The following is a 15,956-nucleotide window of genomic DNA, read 5'->3' on the forward strand; positions in this document are numbered from 1 at the left end:
GGCTGTCTGCTTTGGTTGGGGAAACCTCTCAGCCTGCAAGCACTGGTCCCAAGATGGTTCTGGGGGACCCCCCTTCCTAAGGTCAGCCATGTTTCAGCAGTACACACAGACTTCCTCAGGTTCCTTGACCACCATGCAGCGAGGGTGAAGCTTGGGGAACGACAGAGCTGTCAAGATCCAGGTCTTTCCCAGGGAACAAGCTCCTCTTGACAAACAAGGAGCACCAGAAATACAGGAAGCACCTTCACCTGCTCCATCGTGAAAGGAACTGGTGTGCTTTTCCCAGGGGTTGTCCAGGCACCAGGATTCCCACTACATCACTATCTCTGGGGGTAGGATCTCCCAACAGGCGATCTTGATGCCCAACCTCCAAGGGGCCCCCAGCTGCAGGGCATGGTGCTGAGGCCCCCCAGTTTTCACAATACCCACGCAGGCTTGAAGGAATACACTTTATTAATCTAGCTCTCAAGACACTAGAGACAAAAACTCAGCTGAATTACAACCTATTTACAGAGTGCTGCCTGTGGGCAGGCTGGGGCTCAGCCTGGTTCCTCCCCAACCACCCACCACACCCATCCTCCAAACAAGCCTGGAGCCACCTTCCACCTACAGCAGAAACATCTGGCACATGGAAAACGTTTATATAAAACTCACCAAGCCCTCAGCTTGGCACACCAGGCGGGCGGACACCAGACCGACACAGAGAGACAGACGGACAGCGACAGGAGCAGAGACTGCCAAGGAGGCCGTAGCCTGCCTCAGTGCTTCTTGAGGCTGTAGGTCAGGCTGCCAGGGGCCCTGGGGCCCTGCAGAGGAGGTGAGTTCCAGACAGCAGAGCTGGTGCGCTTGTGATAACGGGGCTTGCTCTTTTTGAAGATGTCCTCCAAGTCCAGTGGGAGAATGGTTCCAAAGAGCTCCAGAAGGTTTGGGGGGTGGTAGTACTGGTGGACGATGGCCTGGCTGAGCTGGGTGCCTGCAGGGGCAAGTGGAGGTCCAGGTCACTCTCCATTAGCCTCCTATCCCTTCCCTGCTACCCACAGTGCCCTGGCATCCTCTTCACCCCTGCCTACCCCAACCCCAAAAATCAGCTCGTCTTCCAGAGCCCTCCCCCGCCCACCCACACCAAGCACTGGTAATGCTCTTATTCACATCCTTACTGCCAGCTGCTTGCAGACAGACCACAAGAGCTCACATGAGCCAGGCTCTCGGCTGACCTCTCCACCACTTGAGGTCACTGTCCTCACCATGACTGGGGCGCAGGGGCTTTATTCTCCCCAGAGGCCAAGGCTAATAACTGCAGCCCCAGCAGGAAGATGAGTCCATCTCCAGAACTCGAGCATGAGAGGCTGCTCTCGACCTCCCTGTTTGCTGCTTCACATCACAGTGCAGCCTGACAGAGGCCCCAGGGCGGGGCCGTGGGAGGGCACTGCTCCACCAACGAGGCTGGGGAAGGACCTAGGGTGTGAGGGAGCGGGAACCTGCCCTCAGTGCTTGCTCTGCACCAGCCCTGTGCTAATTCAGTTCTTTCTCAATAACCCTTCCTGGCTAGGTCTCAGCACCCCCGTGCTGTTTCAGCAAAGCCACCCAAGGCCAGCCATGATTAGGTGCTGTTGCTGCTGGCCTGGCTCTGCAGTGACACCTGCTCATTGCCACTTCCCAAGTGACTTAACACTAGCACTAGGGACACCAAGCCGGAACCCAGTGACTGAGGGGCTCGAATGAGGTGAAACCCACACCAGCAAGCCGTCCGCTGTAGAATGTTGATCCCTATGGGAAGTCCAGGCCCTTCCCTCTGGGGAAGCTGCCTCCCACTGCAGCCTGTACCTCAGAAAATGCTGCAAGGCACCTACTGTGTGCACTGATGCCTACTCCCTCCAGCAGCACCTACTGTGTGCCAATGCCCCTGCTCCATTCAGCACACCCCACACCCAGGTCTGAGACAGCACAGTCTCACTCGCCCACACCCAGTTGTTTTTTTGGTTTTGGTTTTTGTTTTTTTGTTTTTTGTTTTGACAGGCAGAGTGGACAGTGAGAGAGAGAGACAGAGAGAAAGGTCTTCCTTTTGCCGTTGGTTTACCCCCCAATGGCCGCCGCAGCCAGTGCAATGCGGCTGGCGCACCACGCTGATCCGATGGCAGGAGCCAGGTACTTCTCCTGGTCTCCCATGGGGTGCAGGGCCCAAGCACCTGGGCCATCCTCCACTGCACTCCCTGGTCACAGCAGAGAGCTGGCCTGGAAGAGGGGCAACCGGGACAGAATCCGGCACCCCGACAGGGACTAGAACCCGGTGTGCCGGCGCCGCAAGGCGGAGGATTAGCCTAGTGAGCCGCGGCGCCGGCCCACACGCAGTTTTAATGCTGGGGTCTGTAAACTCCTGCATCAAATCCTGCTCAAGTGCCCCAGGCCCCTCCTCATCCTTGCTACTTCCCCAGCAGGATCCAGCTCTCAACATTCTGCCTACATCCAGTTACCACTCCCAGCTCTACTCCCACCCCAGGTGTTTATTTGGGTCCAAGTTTCAAGAGCCCTGCTGGGCAAGACTCCAAGGAAGGGCCTCAAGTCCATGTCAGAACACCCAGCAATGGATCTCACTTAGTCCACCCGCACAGGTCTCCTCCTCAGGTGAGCCCTCAGGCCACAGGACGCCACACCTTCCCCAAGGCCTGATGCAGGCTCACAGGCTGATGCCTCAAGCCACCAGCCCACAGCACAACAGCCTGCTGCCACCTGCAGTAGCTAAACCACCACCCTCAGGCCCCTAGAAGGCGAGGACGGTCAAGGATCAGAGTCTCCTGGGGAGCTTCGGGCCCTGCTCACCTCGGGCCCAGGTGGGGATGGGCTTCCGGGGATGCGCCTCGTCATCAGTGGAGTCATCGCTGTTGAGGTCCATCCCGTAGTTATCTGGGTTGATCTTGGGGGGAGCCCTGTGCCCTTGTGGAGTCATCTGATACGAGGTGCAAGCTGGAGACTGAAAAAAAACCAACACAGCCGTCATCTCCTCCTCTGTGCACCCCTGCAACTCTCACGGCTGAGGGGCACTGGGGCTCATGACCTCCCCTCATTTCACAGGAGACTAGAAGGTTCGGGAGCCAGCGCTGTGGTGTAGCAGGTGCTACCACCTGCAGCACCAACATCCCACATGGGCACCAGTCCAAGTCCTGGCTCTCCACTTCCAATCCAGCTCCCTGCTAATGTGCCTAGGAAAGCAGAAGATAGCCCAGGTCCTTCAGCCCCTGCCACCCGCATGGGAGACCTGGAAGAAGCTCCTGGCTTCAGCCTGGCCCAGCCTCAGCCATTGCAGCCATTTGGGGAGTGAACCAGTAGAGAGTCTCTCTCTCTTTCTCTCTATTTTTCTCTCTCTCAGTCTCTCACCTAACTCTGCCTTTCAAATAAATAAAATCTTAAAAAGAAAAAAAAGTAATACAGAAACTAGAGGTTCAGGGGTCACTCTTTCATTGTAAAAAAGTCACAGAACACACACTACTCAGTAGCTTCCTTTTTCACGTTACAATAGGTGGCAAATTTTCTTCCAGGGGCCAGCGCTGTAGCGTAAGCAGGTAAAGCTACTGTCTGTGGTACTGACATCCCATACGGGCATCAGTTTAAGTCCTGGCTGCTCCTCTTCCGATCCAGCTCTCTGATATGACCTGGGAAAGCAGTGGAGGATACCCCAAGTGTTTGGGCCCCTACACCCGCATGGGAGACCCAGAAGCTCCTGGCTCCTGGCTTCAGATCACCCAAGCTCCAGCCGTTGCAGCCATTTGGGGAGTGAGCCAGAGGATGAAAGATCTCTCTCCGTCTCTCCCTACTCCTCTCTGTCTATAACTGTACCACTCAAATAAATAAATAAATAAATCTTTTTAAAAAGTTTTTTTCTTCCAAGTCAGCAAGACAAGACTTACTTCCTTTGATACAACTCCGGGAGACTTCAGGAATCGCAATTTCATGTCCATCAGATGTGAGCATTCAGCAAACTCCCAAGTTTTCAACATCTTCTTTTTTTTTTAAGATATTATTTTATTTGAGAGTTAGTTACAGACAGCGAGAGGGAGAGACAGAGAGAAAGGTCTTTCTTCCGTTGGTTCACTCCCCAAATGGCCGCAACGGCCAGAGCCGTGCCGATCCGAAGCCAGGAGCCAGGAGTTTCTTCCCAGTCTCCCACGCGGGTGCAGGGGCCCAAGGACTTGGGCCATCCTCCACTGCCTTCCCAGGCCATAGCAGAGAGCTGGATTGGAAGAGGGGCAGCCGGGACTAAAACCGGCACCTATATGGGATGCCGGCACCACAGGCAGAGGATTAACCTACTGCGCCACTGCACCAGCCTCTCAACATGTTAGCTACATTGCCAGGAAAGCCCCTGCCCATTCCATGTTTTATTTGGTAATGGCACTGAACTAAAAATAGCAGAAATGATCATCAACAGGTGCTAATAACATCCCAGTACAATTAACTGGAACATAGCCACCAAAAAGTAGAAGTTTACACGTGCTGAAACAGAGAGACGTCTACAATACGCAAAGGAAAGAGAGCATCCAAGCTGCCAAGTGGTTTGTTTGGTCTGTGCCCATGTGTGCAAGTATCGGAGCCTGTGTAAACACTTAATGGTCATCCCCGCAAACAGACACTGAGCTTGGTAGTTTCTCCTGTGGGTACCTTTCCAGCTTTCTATACTCTTCTTATAACAGTTAGTTTGGAATTTTAACAAATTCTACCTTCAGAATAAGAATATACATGCACAACATATGTACAAAACATAGTACAGGGGCCAGTGCTGTGGCTAAGCGGGTAAAGCCACCGTCTTCAGTGCCAGCATCCCATGTGGGCACCCGTTTGAGCCCCGGTTGTTCCACTTCCGATCCAGCTCTCAGCTATGGCCTGGGAAAGCAGTAGAAGATGGTCCAAATCCTTGGGCCACTGAACCCATGTGGGAGACCTGGAAGAAGCTCCTGGCTCCTGGTTTCAGATCAGCACAGCTCTGGCTGTTGCAGCCAATTGAGGAGTGAGCCAGTGGATGGAAGACCTCTCTCTCTTTCTCTCTACCTCTCCTTTCTGTGTGTAACTCTGACTTTCAAATAAATAAATAAATCTTTTTTTAAAAATAGTATATATAAAAACTACAATATGTATAAAATACAGAAAAGTAGAAATTATACTAAAATATAGTATGTATAGAAAAATAGTAAAAACCCCCATTGGGCCAAGAGCAACCTTCGTATTTCTTAAGGCCCTAACACATACAGCTGGCGCCTGCAACTACTGGGAAGCTAACAAGCCAAGAGGGGCCCTCCCACCCCGAGTCCTTCTCATCAGAGGCCCAGGCCTCACCTGCACGTCCATGGTCACATTCAGGCCCTTGCTGGCCCCCGCGGCTTCCCTGGCTTTCTTCTCCTGCTCCTCCTGCAGCCTCCGCTCTGCCAGACGCTGCTGCTCTTCCTGGGACACAGCCAGCGCCGGTGGCAGAGGTGGGTGTGCCTCCCCTTCTCCCACTGCCACCCACACAAGGCAGGCCAGGCAGCCCCCCCCTTCCCAGGGCACGGCTCAGCGTGGAACCCGCCAGGACGGAACCCTCAGCGCTCCTCACCTTCTTCTTCTTCTCCTCCAGTTCCCTCTGCAGCCGCTCCTTCTGCAGCTGCAGGGCCTTCTCCCTCTCCTGCAGCTCCCTGAGGACCCAGAGAGAAACGTCACGGCAGGAGGCAGAGCCCTGGCCCTGTTCCCATCCCTGCCAGGGAAGCCAGGACCCACACGGCAAGGACAGCAGAATGGGCACATGGGCCAGAGGCAGCGTGCAGGGTGCACAAGCCGGACCGCGGCTTTGGAGGTGGCCAACACGCGGCCCCTGCTCTTCCACACAACCTAGGTCTCTGAGCCTCTCTCTTCTTTTTTCTTTTATGTGATGTGGACTACAGCACCTTTACTCCAAGACAGTCCTAAGAATCAAATGGGACAGTTCGTGCTGCCCCCTACAATACCCTGTCCCACAGGGCAGACACTTGGCTCCAAGCACGAAGCAGGACAGGGGCTGCCGACTTCCGAGCTCATGACCCTGAACAAGACATGGACCCGTCTGACTTGCTTCCCCACTGTCAGGGACAGCTGATGGCTCCCAGACTCCAGTGGGCTTCAAGCAAGGATTAAGCAAGGAAACGTGTATTAAGAATAAGCCAGTACCCACCAAAGCTGCCCATCACGACCATCACTCTGCTGACCCCCGGCCCCCACCCAGGCCCCCAGCACTGCCTGGCACCACCCACTGCTTTCAGCCCCCCTACTCTCCTTGCCAGACTCCTATCTCTGACTGCCCACAGGACCAGGGACACCCGGGTACCAACAGGCACAGGAGATGAGCTGACACAGCCCAGGCCTCTGGCTATGAGTCCTCTTTCTCCATGAAGCCTGTTTCCCGAGCGGGGCAGCACCAAGGACAGTGCTGGGCCTGCAGGTCTGCACACCCAGGGCACTCTGCTGTGTCTGCACTCACAGCCACAGGACCCAGGGGTCTCCTGGCCAACACTGAGTGTGGCTCCTGGATAAAGACTTCTAAAACCAACAGTGGGACTACTGTCTGCCCCACAAGGACCACTGTGCTGGAGAACTGCAGGTGCCAATCAGGGACCGCCTGGAAATGTGGGGGGCAGGAAGTACCGGGGCCATCATGGCCGGGGAGGTACACGTAGTCAGCAGTGGCCAAGGTTGCTGAGCCCCTGGCACAGCTCACAAAGCTTTCTCCTGCCAAAGCACCCATGTGGACCCTACTGAGAATGCGCTCCTGCTACCAGACCCCGCCCGTGTTGGCTGAGGAAGGCTCCAGGCAGTCAGCACACTCCACTGGAGGCAGAGCCCAGACAAGATCCTGAGGAACCCCACCCCCCATCCCTTGACTCCTGTAGCCAGTGTGCAACCCACTCAGAAGTCCATCAGCTGCCAGCAGCTGCGTCTGAGCTTGGAAAAAAGCCGGCAGACCCCCAGGTGAGGACGGGGCCTGCACGTAGGCAAGGGCCACATCTACCCACCGGCACACTCAGCGCGGCCGGCCAGCGGCCCGGCCAGCAGCCGCCCTCGCACAGTCGGGGGGGCCCGGCCAGCGGCAGCCCTCACACTCAGGGGGAGGCCCGGCCAGCGGCAGCCCTCACACTCAGGGGGAAGCCTGGCCTTGGCCGCCCTCGCACAGTCGGGGGAGCCCGGGCAGCGGCCGCCCTCGCACACTCAGGGGGGCCCGGCCGGCGGCCGCCCTCGCACACTCAGGGGGGGCCTGGTCTTGGCCGCCCTCGCACAGTCCGGGGATCCCGAGCAGCGGCCGCCCTCGCACTCAGCGCGGCCCGGCCGGCGGCCGCCCGCACCTCTCGGCCTGCAGCCGCTCCTGCTCCCTCCGGCGCTCCTGCTCGCGCTGCTCCGCCAGCCGCCTGGCCTCGGCCGCCTTGCGCAGCCGCTCCTGCTCCTCCTCCTCCTTCCTTTTCTTCTGCAGCAGCTCTTGGTGCCTCCGCTCCTCCTCCTCCTGAGATGGCAACAGGGCAAGGTCAGGACGCTCTGGCCAGGCCTGGCCGCAAAGGGAGGGACAAGAGGCCGGCAGGAGGCGCAGAGGGCCGGCTCCCACCCAGCAGCCGCCACTGCAGATGACGGCGGGGGCCGGGCTGCAGGACGCCCCAAGCCAGACGCTGCAGAATCCCCAGGGGCCAGCCTGACGCCTGCAGGCAGGGAACCGACCCGGAGTCAGACTCGAGCTGGGTGAGGCTGGGTGGGCCACTTAACTCCTCATGCAAACACAGGAACGCAGCACCCACACCCCGGGGGGCTGCCGGGGCTGCACACAGGACACACTTGGCACAGGGTAAACAATACACCCTAGTTATCAGTGGCAGAGCACTTGGAGTGGGACGGTTCCCCTACTCTCACAGGCGGAGCATCCTGGGACAGATCGTGCGGAGAACACAGCATTCGCCAGACAGTGCCCGACCACTACGCACACTTACACAGTTAGCCATCACAAGGACTCCATCGGGTTAATACCACTGCTACACGAAGTAACAGAGCACAGAGAGGTCGAGTGACCTGCCCAAGGTCACACAGCTAATAAATGGCAGAGCAGAAATGAGAAGCCTGGCTCCAAGCATGCACTTGACCCTCCAATTGCTGACTCTACAGAACACGAGAGGCAGGCTGTTGTCACTCTCCCTGCCCCCACACTTTGCTGGATCTCCTCTGGGCTTAAGGCAGCAAGAGCCACCAGGATCAGTCCTCACAGCAGGGTGTGCCGGCAGGGCTTCCTGGCACTTCCTGGACGGCCGCGGCCCTCCTGCTCCACCCCTACCTGATGGCCACCTGCATTCGCACCTGTTGCAGCCACCGGAGCCTGCGGGCCTCCTCCTCCTGTTTCCTGCGCGCCTCCACCTCCTCCATCTTCTTGGCTGCTGCCTTCCTTTTGGCTTTCTCCTCGGCCAGCCGCTCCTCCTTGGCCTGCAGGGCCCACCCACATGTGCTCAACGGGGCAGCCCCTCTAGGCTGGGGCCTGGAGCTCAACACGATGGGCACCCATTCCCTGGGCACCCTGCTCACCCCCCGCTGCCACAGCCCAGGGGGAGGGCACTGGAAGCCAGTTCTGCCCAGGAACACCTGACCCCACCTCCCTGCCAGGAGCAGCCAGGAGACCCACGGCAGAGACCCTCAACCCTCAGCGTGCCCACGGGGAAGGCAGCAAAAGGGTGCAGGGTCTCAAACTCTACGCGGCCCACTGGGTCCACTCTGAGTCTCTCTGGCCCAGGGGCACGGCCCCGACACCCTGGCCGCCAGCAGCCCAGGCTCTCACCTTCTCGGTCTTCTCGTCGATCTGAGCAAACTTCTGCTCAATCTGCTTCTTCTTCTCCTCCTTCATCTGCTCCACCCGCTCGCGGGCCTGCAGCACCTTGCGGAGGCGCTCCTCTCGCTTCCTGCGGGGCACAGGCCGGTCAGGGGAGCCCGGCTGCGGCAGTGCGGGCCGGGGGCCGGGGCCGGGCCACTTACAGCTTCACCTCCTCCAGCCGCCGCCGCTTGTCCTCCTCCACCTTCTGCCTGCGCAGCTGCTCGGCCTCCTCCTTCCGCCGCAGGTTCTCCAGGCGCTGCCGCTCCTTCTCCTTGGGGGGCAGAGGGCGTGGGGACGTGAGCGAGGACAGCGCTGTGACCCCAGCAGTGCCCCACGGCCCTCGGCCAGGCGGGCAGCAGCAGCAGAGCCCTTCCCACAGGCATCGCTCCTGCGAGCCCTCTGTGCCCACCTGGGCCAGGCCTGCGCCTTCAGCACCCCCCCCCCCAAGTGCCTCCAGAGGCCTGAGTCACCAGCACTCTCTGCTGGGCCCTGCAGAGCCATGGGCAGCACAGACACTCAGCTCAGAAGGACGTGCTGATCGTAACTCCACACACTGTACCACTGAGAAGAGAATGAAGAATGAGATTGGGAAGGGACGGCAGGGCAGCTTCAACCGTCCAGGATAATGCTCTGCTTAAGGAGGTTCTGGGTACCCAAGGGTGGGGCCAGCGCTGCGGTATAGCAGGATAAGCTGCCGTCCATGACACCAGCAGCCCATAGGAGCACCAGTTCGAGTCCTGGCTGTTCCACTTCTGCTACAGCTCCCTGACAATGCACATGCGAAGGTGGCAGAAGATGGCCCAAGTGCTTGGGATCTTGCCGCTCATGTGGGTGACCCAGATGGAGTTCCAGGCTCCTGGCTTCTGCCTGGCCCAGCCCCAGTCATTGTGGCCATTTGGGGAGTGAGCCACCAAATGGAAAACCTCGGTCTCCCACTCTCTCTGTAACTCTTTCATATAAATAAATAATAAGTCTTTAGAAAAATAATAATTAATATACTTCATACACAGAGTGAATGTCCCTTACCCCAAAGGCTAAGTCTCAAAGAGTTCAGATTTGGGGATAACTGCACAGACTACCAGTCAAGCATCCCTGATGTGAAAATCTGAAAACCCGAAATGCTGCAACTTGAGTACCACGTTGTGCTTAGATACACACAAACATACTCTTTTGTATATGTGCATTATTTCCTATGAGTTGAAAAAAAAAAATCAAATCAAATAGAGCCAAATGCTAACCAAGACTGCCATAGAGAGACTGACTTTATTTTGCAAACTTCCTGGGATACTGCTACTCTAATGCTAAACCCAGCTCTTTAACAACAGTAGCTGGTTGTATAGCAGACTGATGCTGGCACCCCCTCCTGGGCAAACTCACAAAGCCCTGAAGGGCAGGGCCACAGCAGCGAGCCAGCTGCAGGGACAGGCAGGGGTTCTGGTCAAGGACACCACATTTCGCCTGAATGATCTTGTGTGGGCAGTGGCAGCCTGGAGGCCTGCGCCCACCACGCCAACCTGGCTCTCACCTCTGGGCTCAGCCTCAAATAGCAGCCTCGCTCTCCCTATGGTGGTTACTAGGGATTTCTCCCTGGCGGCTGGCTCTTGGCCCCGACTTCAGGAGCATTCCCATCCAGAAATCTGGTCCCCCACCTGGAGATGGGGAGGACACTCGGTTACAGAGAGATGGAGCGGACGTTCCACCTGTCTCTCCATTGCACCTGTCCACACACCCTGGACAGATTCAAGGAACAGCTATTTGAGGCCTCTGAAAAGCAAATGCAGCAGGCAGACTGGAGAAGACCTGACTTTTAGACACCAGGGAGTTCGCCAGGTTTTTTTTCCTTGCAGCCTAAACTCAGAGCAGCCTGAAACCCCAAAGGGGTCAGCAGGGCACAGACAGAGAGAAGGCTGGGGAAAGCCCTCTGGTGCTGACTCAGGGAGTGGAAGGGAACATCTGTGCTCAGAGGGCCAAAACCTCGTTTCCGTATCTTTCTCTTTTCCTCTTTCCCTGGCGGCCTGGCCCACAAGCAGCCCCACGGCAACAGGGCAGCAGCAATCACAGGAAGCTGCAGAGGCGAGACTCTGAAGCAGAAGCTCCTCTCCAGACGCTGACGCTGTGACCCCCAAAGTCTGGGCCAAAGCCTGTTTGCTGCTCTCTTCCCTATCCCCTGCCAGGGGGCCCTGGACGTGGCAGTGAACACACGGCAGAGCAGGGTCACTACAGCCCCAGCCACAGGACACGAAAGGGAGCCCCCAGAAAACCACCAAGTCCTGGAGAGACCAGGAAGGGATCCCATAGGTTACCAGTGAACTCCTGAGCTCAGCTCCAAGCTGCGAAAGGAAGGACCTGACCCTAATTATGACACCAAAAACATGGAGAACCAAAGGAGCAGACCCCTGTGCAGGGCCCAGAGCAACTGCTGAGCAGCACACATACCAGAGACTGACCCAGTGCACAGCAAGGGTGTTGCTGTGGGAACCACACCCCCTAGAAGCCAGGTTGGAATCTACCCAGCTCAACTGCTATTCAACTGCAACGTGCATAAAAATATGAACATTCTCCACAAGATTTGAACAAGACCCAGGTCTCACAGCACAACAGCTCAAAAGTCAAGGACACAATCCAGAATGCACAGAACCAGGAAACCTCAACATGCATGGGAAAAGGCAATCAGCAGACAGAATGGCCGGGGGCAGAGATGCTGGAATTACCTGATAAAGACTTTAAAGCAGCTCCTACAAAAATGTCCTTCAGACATCTTAACACAACCAGGAAAAAATTTCAACACAGTAACTGAAGTTTTAAAACCCAATGCATGTAGGCAGATTACTGATGCCATAAACAGGAGTGTCAATTGGTAAAGTCAACAACAGGAGTCACTGTGCACTTACTCCCCATGTAGGATCTCTGTCCTTAATGTGCTGTACATTGAGATTTAATGCTATAACGAGTACTCAAACAATATATTTCACTTTGTGTTTCTATGTGGGTGCAAACTGTTGAAATCTTTACTTAATGTATACTAAACTGATCTTCTGTAAAAAAAAAAAAAAAGAAGAAGAAATTATCAATTCCCAACTTGACTCTCACTGGGATTAAACATGACAATAGGTCTGATCTGATTTCATCATCATTTAAAAAAAATCATCTATTATTTTTCACTTTATGTTTCTGTGTGGGAGCAAACTGTTGAAATCCTTACTTAAGGTATACTAAGCTGATCTTCTGTATATTAAGATAATCGAAAATGAATCTTGATGTGAATGGAAGGGGAGAGGGAGTGGGAAAGGGGAGGGTTGTGGGTGGGAGGGACGGTATGGGGGGGGAAGCCATTGTAACCCATGAGTCGTACTTTGGAAATTTATATTCATTAAATAAAAGATTAAAAAAAATAAAAAATAAAAATAAAAAAAAAAAAACCCAATGCATGGGGGCCGGCACCGTGGCACAGTAGGTTAATCCTTCACCTGCGGTGCCAGCATCCCATGTGGGCACCAGTTCTAGTCCCAGCTGCTCCACTTGCAATCCAGCTCTCTGCTATGGCCTGGGAAAGCAGTAGAAGATAGCCCAAGTCCTTGGGCCCCTACACCCATGTGGGACACTGGGAAGAAGCTCCTGGCTCCTGGCTTCAGATCAGCACAGCTCCAGCCATTGCAGCCATTTGGGGAGTGAACCAATGGAACAAAGACCTTTCTCTCTGTCTCTCCCTCTCACTGTAACTCTAACTCTCAAATAAAATAAATAAAATCTTAAAAAAAAAAAAATGCATGGTCTCAACAGTAGAATGGAAAGGACATTGCAAAGATACAGCAAGAAAGTGACTCAATCAGGCAGGTGTTCGGGTCTCCAGCACCCCATACTACAGTGACTGAGTTTGAGTTCCAGCACAGCTCCCACGCCAGCTTCCTGCTAATGCACACCCTGGCACGGAGCTGGTGACCACTCAAGTATTTGGGCTCCTGCTCCTCATCCATGTGAGAGATGCAGACAGAGGCTCCGGCCTGGCCCAGTCCCAGCTGTTGTGGGCATCTGAGGAATGAATCAGCAGATGGGAGATCTCTGGGCCTATTGTCCGTCTCCTCGCTTTTCGGATAAAATGAAAATAAAGCTAACACAGCCTCAGGAAACTGGGAGACACCACCAAAAGGTCTACACGCTTGGCACTGCATCCCAGAACAGGACAAAGGGTGATGCTGAAAAGAACATTTCAAGAAATAACAGCTAAAAAAGTCTCAATCTGATGAAACACAGAGACCTATGATTCAAGGTCAGCAAACCACAAACACAATAAACCCTAAGAAATCCAACACCAGACACATTAAAGACAAAGGAAAATGCCAAAAGCCACCAGAGAAAAAGGACAAGCAGCTCAGAGTAGATTTCCCATCAGAAATCACCGAGGCCAGGGGACTTTTTAAAGTGCGGAAAGAGGGGCCAGCACTGTGGCGCAGAGGGTTAACACCCTGGCCTGAAGCACTCCAGCTGCTCCACTTCCAATCCAGCTCTCTGCTGTGGCCTGGGAAAGCAGTAGAAGATGGCCCAAGTCCTTGGGCCCCTGTACCCCTGTGGGAGACCTGGAAGAAGCTCCTGGCTCCTGGCTTCAGATCGGCACAGCTTCGGCCTTTGCAGCCAAGTGGGAAGCAAACCAGTGGATGGAAGACCTCTCTCTCTCTCTCTCTCTCTCTCTCTCTCTCTCTCTCTCTCTCTCTCTCTCTCTCCCTGCCTCTCCTTCTCTCCTTGTGTAACTGACTTTCAAATAAGATAATAAATAAATCTTAAAAAAAAAAAAAACAAATAAATAAATAAAAATAAAGTGCAGAAACAAAAGAACTTTATATCCAGTGGCATATTCTGCGGAAAGAAAACGGGAACCAGCAATCTTCAGATGAAAGGAAACTAGAGAATCAGCTGCCAGCCAACCTGTTCCAAAAGAATTGCTACAGGAAGTGCCTCAGGGAGAAGAAAAACGATACCAGAAGGAAACGCTTAAAACACCAGGAACAAAGGCGGAGCGACAGAAGTGAAGACTTGAAGAAATATAATAGAGTAGCCTTGTACTCTTTTCCCTTTTTGTTCAATTGGTCATTAATTCAGGGGGGGGGTGGGGCAGACAGAGTTCTCATGTGCTGGTTGACTCCCCCAAATACCCACAACAGCCAGGATTCAGCCAGACTGAAGCCAAAACGGGGAGCCCGGGACACAGTCCAGGTCTGCCATCCAGAGGCAGGAGCACAGTCACTGGAGCCTCCCAGGGTGTGCATCAGCAGGACGCGGAGTCAGGAGCAGAGCCAAGTACTGAACCCAGGCGCTCTGACGTGAGTGAGGCATCCCAACCACTAGGCAAACGCCTGTGCCCTAATCGTTCTACAATTCTACAACTGAAAGAAAAATTACAACACGTCTAACATGGCAGTGACCATCGGTAGAAGTGATGTCTTAGACTATCACAGCACACAGTGGGGGACAGTAAAGGGGCAGGTGTGGTGCTGGGTTCTGCACTCCAGCTGAACAGCACGGACTCTCGATACCATGAAGGGCTGAGTATGGAACACTAGAACAACCACTAAATGACTCTAAAGTGCTAGATGTCATTTGGTCAAAATCACAACAGACAAGTTAGAATGGAACGGTGAAAATATTCACGAAAACCCCGGAAAGGACCAGGAGAAGTAGACAGGAGCAGACAGAGGCCCTGAGGTGTCTGAGAAGAGAGCAGCTTCTGCAGCCAGGTTTCCAGAAGCCACGGCTGACAGCTCCACTGCCACCCACACAGCAAGACCCAGACTCCAAGCACAGTGTAGTCAGACCTGCCCTGCCCTGCCCTGCCCTGCCCTGCCCCCTCCCTCTGCACCTCCGGGCTGCACTCAGGCCCAGTGGCTCTAGAAATCCCAGAAAGTTGTCTGTTCTCTTCACAGACCCCAGAGGGACCCAGTGCTAGAGAGGGGCAGGGAGGAAACACCGCAGGTCACACCCTTGCTCGCCTCCCTCTGGGAGCAGTGTTACAGGCAGAGGGGACGGGCTCTGCAGAGGGAGGACACGCGGCCCCCAAACTGCGGTATCTCCAGCCAGCCACCCCCACCTCCCAGCACGATGTTAGCGTTTCTACAGTGCATCAGTTATGTAACAGGGCTATGGCGGGAAAGCACCCGGTGGAGCTCAGTCACAGGACAGGAAGAGGCTTTACTTACGACAAAGCTGCTCTGTGGAGGAGAAGAGGAGACAAGGAGAAAGCCAAGAGTTAATGCCAGGCTGGGGGTCGTCCTGCAAGGCAGACCACACGCCAGCTGGGCCAGTGGGTCTGCCCGGGGCTCACACCCTCTCAGGACCTCCTTCCTCATCTCAGCTCACACACCCCCCCAAATTGTCCCCTAAAGTGAAGGCGAACACGTGTGCCTCTCTCCCCACTAAGACTGGGGGGATCGGTGGGCAATGCAGGGGGTCTGCTTAGCCAATCCTGCACCTTCCCAGCACAGGGCCTGAGACCCAGCTCACACCAACTGGCCCAGCCCCTGGGCTATGACTGCAGCCCAGGACAGTGTCCCCAAAATACAGGGCTGCCCGCGGCCACATGGCTAAAGCTGGCCCTTGACCAGGGCCAGGCCATGCCCTCCTCTACCCCAACCCATGCTATTCACAGCAGCCTCGTGCCAGCTGTGGGGCGGGGGCCCACTCACCTTGGGGTCCACACGCAGGGGAGTGTTGCGCTTGATGAAGGACTTCATGACGCTGCTGCGCGAGGCCGAGGTCGGGGTCATGAGCATCTGGTTCCTCTGCACTGTGTGCAGGAAGGTCCGGAGAGGCCGCACCACCTGCAGACCAGCAAGGTCAGGTCTCGGCAGGTGGGGCGGACCCTGAGTGGGGGAGAAGCCTGGCTCACCTTGCTGGCGGGGCAGGGCGGGGAAGGGGTCTTGCTCCTGGGGGGCTGCAGCTCCTCGTCCTCCAGGTGCTGCTCCTCATCCAGCTCACACATGGCCTGCTTGTAGCTGCGTTTCCTCCTGTCGAGGTGCAGGGAGCAGCAGCGTGGGGTCACAGGGCTGACCACTGCAGCCCAGCCACTCCCCAAAAAGCTGGCCCCGGTGAAGAACCAGGCCCAGGCCGTAGGGCTTGCTACTAAAAGGGGCTG

The 15,956-nt window shown here is 55.5% G+C and overlaps 1 protein-coding gene across 4 annotated transcripts in view; it reads right to left on the reverse strand.

Moving 5' to 3' along the window:
• Positions 1 to 435: 435 nt before the first annotated feature.
• INCENP (inner centromere protein) overlaps positions 436 to 15,956 on the reverse strand; it is a 29,526-nt gene continuing 14,005 nt past the window's right edge. For 3 of the 4 annotated variants that reach the window (XM_008274395.4, XM_070069610.1, XM_051833210.2), the window contains exons 9-19: positions 15,711 to 15,828; positions 15,508 to 15,642; positions 15,022 to 15,033; positions 8,995 to 9,104; positions 8,801 to 8,921; positions 8,329 to 8,451; positions 7,338 to 7,492; positions 5,582 to 5,660; positions 5,326 to 5,433; positions 2,818 to 2,968; positions 436 to 973 (exon numbers count right to left, since the gene is read on the reverse strand). In XM_008274395.4, coding sequence (XP_008272617.3) covers positions 759 to 973; positions 2,818 to 2,968; positions 5,326 to 5,433; positions 5,582 to 5,660; positions 7,338 to 7,492; positions 8,329 to 8,451; positions 8,801 to 8,921; positions 8,995 to 9,104; positions 15,022 to 15,033; positions 15,508 to 15,642; positions 15,711 to 15,828 — 1,327 coding nt within the window. In that variant the 3' untranslated portion in view covers positions 436 to 758. The remainder of the gene's footprint in view (positions 974 to 2,817; positions 2,969 to 5,325; positions 5,434 to 5,581; positions 5,661 to 7,337; positions 7,493 to 8,328; positions 8,452 to 8,800; positions 8,922 to 8,994; positions 9,105 to 15,021; positions 15,034 to 15,507; positions 15,643 to 15,710; positions 15,829 to 15,956) is intronic. The other variant, XM_008274397.4, reaches the window with a different exon arrangement.

The sequence above is a fragment of the Oryctolagus cuniculus genome, chromosome 1 (assembly GCF_964237555.1).
Source record: "Oryctolagus cuniculus chromosome 1, mOryCun1.1, whole genome shotgun sequence".
NCBI classification, from domain to species: Eukaryota; Metazoa; Chordata; class Mammalia; order Lagomorpha; family Leporidae; genus Oryctolagus; species Oryctolagus cuniculus.